The 8,089-nt window shown below is 48.0% G+C and overlaps 2 protein-coding genes across 3 annotated transcripts in view; both read left to right on the top strand.

Annotated features, from left to right (window-relative positions):
* On the top strand, positions 1–2,742 carry spink4 (serine peptidase inhibitor, Kazal type 4). Its single transcript, XM_084454548.1, has 5 exons — positions 1–258; positions 377–935; positions 1,302–1,333; positions 2,294–2,406; positions 2,553–2,742. The coding sequence occupies exons 2-5, from the start codon at positions 878–880 to the stop codon at positions 2,596–2,598; spliced, it is 249 nt and encodes an 82-aa protein (XP_084310674.1). The 5' UTR covers positions 1–258; positions 377–877; the 3' UTR covers positions 2,599–2,742.
* Positions 2,743–3,218: 476 nt separating this feature from the next.
* stra6l (STRA6-like) overlaps positions 3,219–8,089 on the top strand; it is a 9,605-nt gene continuing 4,734 nt past the window's right edge. For both annotated transcript variants that reach the window (XM_084454541.1, XM_084454540.1), the window contains exons 1-11: positions 3,219–3,391; positions 3,574–3,646; positions 4,213–4,313; positions 4,425–4,555; positions 4,723–4,843; positions 5,593–5,638; positions 5,767–5,892; positions 6,720–6,790; positions 7,053–7,164; positions 7,560–7,713; positions 7,862–7,937. In XM_084454541.1, coding sequence (XP_084310667.1) covers positions 3,369–3,391; positions 3,574–3,646; positions 4,213–4,313; positions 4,425–4,555; positions 4,723–4,843; positions 5,593–5,638; positions 5,767–5,892; positions 6,720–6,790; positions 7,053–7,164; positions 7,560–7,713; positions 7,862–7,937 — 1,034 coding nt within the window. In that variant the 5' untranslated portion in view covers positions 3,219–3,368. The remainder of the gene's footprint in view (positions 3,392–3,573; positions 3,647–4,212; positions 4,314–4,424; positions 4,556–4,722; positions 4,844–5,592; positions 5,639–5,766; positions 5,893–6,719; positions 6,791–7,052; positions 7,165–7,559; positions 7,714–7,861; positions 7,938–8,089) is intronic.

The raw sequence follows: 8,089 nt of genomic DNA, 5'->3' as shown, positions 1-8,089 counted from the left end.
CAAAAGTCCTTACTGATTGGTAGCCCCAGGATTTCAGGGATACCAATCACTTATATATTCGAAAACCATAATATGAACATGGGTGAAGACACAAGTGGAGGACCGACAGACAGATTTACGTATGTGGTCTCGATGCCAAATCCAGTGCTAGTAAAGTCAAAGTCAGGTTCGTTTGTCACATACTACATCATACAGGTACAACGACAAGTTAAATGTTCTGTTCCGGTATCTTGTGCGCACACTAAGCAAAAAAGATAGGTGAGAATATAAGAGAAACAATGCATTATGTAACTAATTACAATATACAGTATTGAATGTCTTGGGGTATCCACTCTAAACGGCCTGCTTCACACACACACACACACACAAAACCTAGAGGCGCCATTCAACCTGTATGGAGAAGCTCATTGAAGATCTGACCCGGAATCAACAATTTAGTCTTTTCCTCCTGGCTGCTCTTCCCCGGAAAACCCTGCACCTCCGCACCTCATCAAACCAGCCCTCACACTGAATTGAAGATGAAAATGAGATGGACACTTGAAACATTGATGGAGTAAGATGGACACTTGAAACTTTGATGCATTTCTCGGTCACTCATTAAAAATAGAGAGAGAGAGAGGTGCCCTATGTACAGTAGGTTAATCATTTATTCACTGATATTCTTATCAACTGATATGTTCTCTTGTGAAGGTTCTTGCAGGCGAGTATCTGGGTTATCTTTATGTGTGTGTGTTTGAATATCTCTGTGTGTTTGAATATCTGTGTATGTGTTTGAATATCTGTGTGTGTGTGTCCCTTCCACCTGTGCAATTCCCACACACCTGACGGAGAGAGGTAGACGGAGAGAAAGAGCCGGACTCTCACAACCTCCGCCAACATGTCTGGGAAGCACCTGCTGAAGCTGGGCCTGCTGATGCTCCTCCTGCTCCTGACAGGTACACAGACCCACAACAACCCTCATTCCACCCCCATCACACACATGTAGTATTCTAACTATACAGGTATGATCATGTTATTAATCATTATTAACTTGGTTTTATTCTTCTCAGACTGTAAGGGGGACGCTATGTTTGTTGTCATAGCTGTTGAGTATGGCTTGCATTACTCAGGACACTCATAGTGCCAAGAAATGCAATGCTTAATGAAATAATCTGACCACTGCATCTTAGTAAAACAGCAGCATCTTGATTATCGTATACTGTACAAGATAATCCCGTACGGGATGGGTTGTCTGGGATGACTCAACGTAATAAAAATGAATTCATTATTTGTGTGTGTGACCCGGCTGTTCTGTTTCACAGATGCAGAGAACGGTTCTGGAATCCTCCGAAAGGTACGGTTCTAAGGGGCCGTGTCCACATTTTTCCCAGCGCCCTGCAGCGCCTCTTTCCTGCTGCGCTTGGACTGCTTATTTTGTTTCTATGACAATATATCTTCAGCATCATCGACCGGCGTTGTATACGAGTATTAGCCATCTTTTATTACTATTACTATATTTCTATATTACTTATTATCCTATAGAATATCGTTATCTAGCCTATTATTTATTTATCACGAACAACCGGCTTGCCGTCGCACTTGCCTGAAAAGAGCGGCGGTGACGTTACCAGCGCCTTTCTGAGAAGTTGAGATGTTTTCAACTTCCGAGCGATCGGAGCGGCCGCCAAAAGAAGCCAAAGGGCGCAGGCGCTCAGGAAAAAGCGCTATGTGGACACGGGCCCTAATGCAGCCCATACAGTACCTGGCATTGAAACACACCTGCGTTGCTGTAGCACACAGGCACACAAATCATTTTGTTTTAGCTCTGCAGGGTTGTGGGTTGGAGGGCTGTCTGCCTGCTGTAGTCAACCCTGTTTCAATACTCTACACCTGTATCCTTCCCTCCTGTATCTGCTGAGGTCACGGTGCTCTCAGAGGAAGAGCGCTTACATACTGTAGAACCATTAGTCCCTGCGGGGGAACCCCCTGTTGAAAAAAAAAAAAAAAGGTTATAGATTTCAGTTCCGTTTTCAGGTCATACAGAAGGGAGGGAATGAGGAAGTAAGGGAGGGAGGAAACGAGGAAGGAAGGTGCGAGGTAGGGACTGAGGAAAGGAGGGAGGGAAGGAGGAAGGTAGCCTTGTGAGAGCGCTCCTGATCTAGCGAGCTCACGTGCAGGTTCACTCAAGCTCATGAGGCTCTGAGGAAGGGAGGGAGGAGGGGGGACTGAGGTAGAAAGACAGGGAGGAAACTCCCTTGGGAATGACATCTGTTGATGGCTGATGTTGTTGTTGTTGTTGTTGTTGCTGTGGCAGCCATCTTGTGGAGACATGGAGGAGATCAAGGCGTGCCCTCTGAACTTGGCCCCCGTGTGTGGCAGCGATGGCAACACCTACGCCAACGAGTGTGCCCTCTGTGTCCAGAGACAGTGAGTGCAGCTGCTGCAAACACATACAGAGGTCACACACACACAACCTTGTTTTGATCATGCGCAAACACACACAGGTTGAGGTCACCTGAACAAACACACATTACACGCAAGAAACACACTCAGCTGTACTCTCTTGTTTCCAGGGAAACCAGAGCCGACATCTTGGTGGTGAAGGAGGAGAGCTGCTGAGGAAAGTGACATCGCCACAAAACTGTCCAATCATCGTTGTCCTTTCGCATGGCTCCACCCCCAACCGGTGTGATGATGTCATGGTGATCTTGCTGCAATTGGTGTTTTTAGCCAATCAGGAGAAAATGAATAAATCAGGTCATCAAACGGCCACTGTGTCTTCTGGTGTTTTGTTTCTGTTCAGTGTCTTCAGTTTTCCCTCCCTGGAGGGAGTCTGCAGAGGAGCACTAACTTTCACCTGTTCTCTTACTCTGTACTGACTCTGGGCTGGCCCCGTGCTTATTTGCACTCTGATGGTCACGTGACAGTGCTTTGTATTTGTTTATTGTTGATGCAGTGATATGTGTTGTATGTTGTCTTGTCTTTGACTCCTGGCTGTAAAGCAAACTGTCCCTGAAGACATTAAAGACTTTTAGAAAAAGAAACAGAGGATCTACTATTCGGTCCTCTCAGTGTAGAGATTTCCCTGTTGACTCTGTTCTCACTCAGTAACGCACAAGTCAATAAAGTACCAGCTGGTGGCAGTTGGTGAAGGCCGGAGACAGAACCCGGGGGGTCAAAGGTCGCCACGCTATCTCAAATTGGTCGGAGAACACCAGGAAGCCTGGGGGAGTAAACGTTACATTGTTCAGACTCACAGAGGAAGTCTATTCGTTGGCTTTCGTGGGAATTGTAATCTGTAGAGACACTGGCTATCTCTTCTCGTTTTAGATGATCTTTGTTCCTTCTTTGGGTGTCGAGGCTGCCGTCTGTCTGAGAGAGTGTCGGTGATGATGAGGGGGCCAGGGGACTTGTGAGTAGAGTGTGTGTGTGTGTGTGTGTTCTCAGTTGTTATGGTGGGCTGTAAACACTTATCTGCTGGTAGTTAGGGTATGGAACGATATGGAAAAGAGAAAGGGAGGCGAAGCTATCGTAGAAATTCTTGGAACCAAGGCTTATTGGTCTCATGGTTCATGGCCTCTCCTCTGAATGCAGGTTGCCTGTGGACGAGGAGTGTCGTAATGGGATATCCATGGACCTGTTCCTCCACTACTCTCTCATCCCAGCGGTAAGGCCAGGGCTGCGTTCCGAAACGCATGCTTCTACTTCCTACTACCAGTACCTACTACAGCTGCCCTTAGAAAGTACGTACTTTGCAAGCAGTAGGCATCCAATTGGGACATACTACCTTGTCATAACATTGCACCTTGAAATTTGCCCACATCCATTGTGTCCATAACGCGACATTCGTCTACAGCTGTCACGACTCGCACATGTGACGCACATTTCCGCTGCGCACAGGATTGTGGGTCAGAATAGCCAGAAAAGCCTGCTGGCTTGCATACTGCAAAATACGACCGGATGTGGTAGGACATCCTGGTATTTTTGCCATACTGCATGTGGCATACTATGTATTGGGACATACTACATCCTGTTTTGGCATACTATATAGTAGGGTAGTATGTGATTCGGAACGCAGCCAGAGTGTAGGCTCACTCCTGTGAAATGGGGACTGTGGTAGGAACAGCTAGTGAATATGGGAGAAATACCTAGTGTGTGTTTCAGGTGATTGTTGTTTGTGTCTCGGGCTGTCATATTGTTGTGTTTCAGGCGGTCATTTTGTTGTTGTTTCAGGTGGTCATCGTGGCTGTGCTGTCGTCCCTCCAGAGGAGAGTCCAGCGACTGGTCCTGGACCAGAGACTGCCCTTCCTTCACGGCCACTTTGCCATCGTGGTGTGAGTCTATAAACACCTTCTATAAAGGGTTATAACACATTATAATCATGCCCGTAACACATTATAACAAAGTTGTTGTTGTTAAACGGCGTCCGCTCCGTCCCCTCCCAGGCCACTGGACACCATCGGCAGCTTGTCCAACCGTTGGTCGTACGGCTTTGCTTTCGGCGCCGTCTCCTCCAGTGTCCTGCTGCTCTTCTCTGAGCGCTATCTCCCCTTCCACGTTCCCTCCTGGGCCAAGGGTGCGGTGACAGGACACGCGGCCTCCCATATCTGACATCATTTCCTCCTTAGAGCATTCCTTATCCGAGCATCATCTCCTCCTAGAACATTCCGTATCTGAATACAATTTTCTCCTAGAACATTCTATATCTCAGAGAGCCACATGTGCGTCCCCATGTCTCTGCAGCCCTGGTGTACCTGGTGGGGGCCCTAGAGGTGGGCGTGGCCTACTTGCCCTTCTTCGCCTGTCTCTCAACCCCCTTCCGAGGCGTTGGCAGCCTACTAGGCATCCTCTACTCCCTCACATGGTCAGTAGGTGACCTCTACTCCCTCACATGGTCAGTAGGTGACCTCTACTCCCTCACATGGTCAGTAGGTGACCTCTACTCCCTCACATGGTCAGTAGGTGACCTCTACTCTCTCACATGGTCAGTAGGTGACCTCTACTCCCTTACATGGTCAGTAGGTGACCTCTACTCTCTCACATGGTCAGTAGGTGACCTCTACTCCCTCACATGGTCAGTAGGGGACCTCTACTCCCTCACATGGTCAGTAGGTGACCTCTACTCCCTCACATGGTCAGTAGATGACCTCTACTCTCTCACATGGTCAGTAGGTGACCTCTACTCCCTCACATGGTCAGTAGGGGACCTCTACTCCCTCACATGGTCAGTAGGTGACCTCTACTCCCTCACATGGTCAGTAGGTGACCTCTACTCCCTCACATGGTCAGTAGGTGACCTCTACTCTCTCGCATGGTCAGTAGGTGACCTCTACTCTCTCACATGGTCAGTAGGTGAACTCTACTCCCTCACATGGTCAGTAGGTGACCTCTACTCCCTCACATGGTCAGTAGGTGACCTCTACTCTCTCACATGGTCAGTAGGGGACCTCTACTCCCTCACATGGTCAGTAGGTGACCTCTACTCCCTCACATGGTCAGTAGGTGACCTCTACTCTCTCACATGGTCAGTAGGTGACCTCTACTCTCTCACATGGTCAGTAGGTGACCTCTACTCCTCTATCCTGGTCAGCTGAACGTTTTCTTTGTTCACAGGATCATCGTCTCTCTGTGGAACACAGTTTCCTGCCCTGCTGGTAAGGTGGGTGACTATAGTAGTAGCTACAACACACACATACACAAACATGTTTACCCGGGGTACGAGACTGTGTGTGTGTGTGTGTGTGTGTGTGTGTGTGCGTGTGTGTGCGTGTGCGTGCGTGCGTGCAGGTGCTGGGAGACTATGAGAAGCCGATCATCCAGTGGCCGTCTATCCTGTCCCTCCTCTTCCTCCTTGGACGCTTCACCTACATGCTGGTCAAGGAGATCTGCCTACGCCTCCAGCTCCAACAGGAGGTCAGACACAGTTAGGACATCTAAACAGGAAGTCAGACACAGTTAGGACATCCAAACAGGAAGTCAGACACAGTTAGGACATCCAAACAGGAGGTCAGACACAGTTAGGACATCCAAACAGGAAGTCAGACACACAGCTGGTCTCTGTTCCTTGTTTATTTTCCAAAGGAGAGTAGGACAATACGTTTAAAGGTGCTCTGTTCGATTTACTGCACTTTAAAAAAAAAAAAAAAAAAAAAAAATGCAATAAATAGGTCCAGGGGAGTCATAACTATCTGTACAGAAAATATAGCCAACGGTGTCGTGCCTGTGGAGCAAATGCAGAATTTATTTTTATTATGAGCGAAGCCGCCCGGCGCTGAGCCCCACCCCCTGAACGGCACCGTATGGAGGGAAAACGCCCACTTGTTTATATCTGATGCGCTGCACCATTGTTAGTTAGTTAGAGGTTGTATGTCTCCTTAGGGAAACTGGTGTGCTGCGAGAACACATCACACAAGGCGTCATACATGCATGCATTCACACAGATAGTACAATAAAGGCTAACTAAAAAGACAAGGAACCAGAAAACATCATCAACATTTAGGAGGATTGTAGCCCCAGAGGAAGAGAAAATGTCATTTCTTATTAAGGAGTCTGAACTGCCCCATCTAGTGGCCGAAAAAAAATCGAACTGGGCAACTTTAATTTAGATTAAATCTAGTCCCCAGGCCAAGACTATCAAACATATCAATAGAAAGGCCATCCAGCTGTGTGTGTGTGTGTGTGTGTGTGTGTGTGTGTGTGTGTGTGTGTGTGTGTGTTTGTAACACACTCTACTCCCCTAGGATCCAGAGGAGTTGATTCAGAGCCACCAGATCCAGTATGTGAAGAGGCTGCTGATGAAGCCGTCCTTAGGGTAGCTATAGCAACATGAATAATAAAACTTGATTGACTGTATTATTCGACTAGTTGCATGGACTGGGCAGATTCATAGTGTTACAATTAGTAAGGTGTGTCCAGTTCAGATAGTGATAAAAACATCTCAACATCCCAACACCTTCTAGAACACTGGAATATTGTAATACATTCCGGAACATTCCAAAACATGAGCTTTAGAACATTCTAGCACATGCTGGAACACCCAGACTGATTGTCGTTCCCTCCCATGATGTGTCCAGGAAGGCAGAGCAGAGCTGGTTCCAGAGGAGAGTGTACGACTGGGACCCGTACTTCAAGTTCCCCAACAGACTGATCGGAACGTCCGTCATCTCCCTCATCGGCCTCTACACGGTCTGCACCGTGACAGAGTTATACACACACACACACACACATACAGACACGCACACACGCACACACACACACACACACACACACACACACACACACACACTCACTCACTCACACACACACACACATGCACACACAGACACATGCACACAGACACACACAAACACACATGCACACACACACACACACGCACACACACACACACTCACACACACACACACACACACATACAGACACGCACACACGCACCACACACACACACACGCACCACACACACACACGCGCACACACACACACACTCACTCACACACACACACACATGCACACACAGACACATGCACACAGACACACACAAACACACTCACTATGAACCAAAACGTGTGATCCCACTCGTCCAGATGACCCTGGCGGACTACGGTCTGAGTGACTATGCCTTTGACAGGCTGGACGTGTGGAGGGAGACCCTGGAGGTACTGGTCTCGTCCTGTAACCACACCCAGGCTCTGGCTCACACCCTCCAGCAGCTGGACGAGTTCACACACGTGGCCAGAAGTAAGGAACTACCGGTGTGTGTGAGGAAAGAGAGATAGAGGGAGAGAGTGTGTGTGTAGGGGTAGGACCATTATGTACCTTCCTCTTCGTAAAGCGCATTGCACCAATAGAATTTGATTTGATGTGCATGTTTTGATTGGTTGTCCAGAGTCCTGGCTTGCCACCACCATCTTTGCCAGTCTGACGTCTGTGGCGTACACCTTCCACGTCCTGGTCTGCTACAGGTGCTGAGGATTTCCACCTTCATCCAGAGGAGGAAAATGAACTCTTTTGTTATGTTAAACGCTTTTATTATCGTTATGGCCCTAATACTGTAAGAGAGCTACTGTATATAAGTTGATGATGTCACAATGTGCTCACCCCTCAACCACCAATC

This window comes from Borostomias antarcticus (assembly GCF_949987555.1).
Source record: "Borostomias antarcticus genome assembly, chromosome: 20".
NCBI classification, from domain to species: Eukaryota; Metazoa; Chordata; class Actinopteri; order Stomiiformes; family Stomiidae; genus Borostomias; species Borostomias antarcticus.
This window is presented reverse-complemented; position numbering and strand designations above follow the sequence as displayed.

Bases quoted from the DNA above. Each gene is read 5' to 3' on its own strand.
- spink4 (XM_084454548.1), top strand. From the start codon at position 878: ATGTCTGGGAAGCACCTGCTGAAGCTGGGCCTGCTGATGCTCCTCCTG. The intron at 936-1,301 runs GTACACAGACCC...TCTGTTTCACAG, and splicing joins GCTCCTCCTGCTCCTGACAG to ATGCAGAGAACGGTTCTGGA. The intron at 2,407-2,552 runs GTGAGTGCAGCT...TCTTGTTTCCAG, and splicing joins GCCCTCTGTGTCCAGAGACA to GGAAACCAGAGCCGACATCT.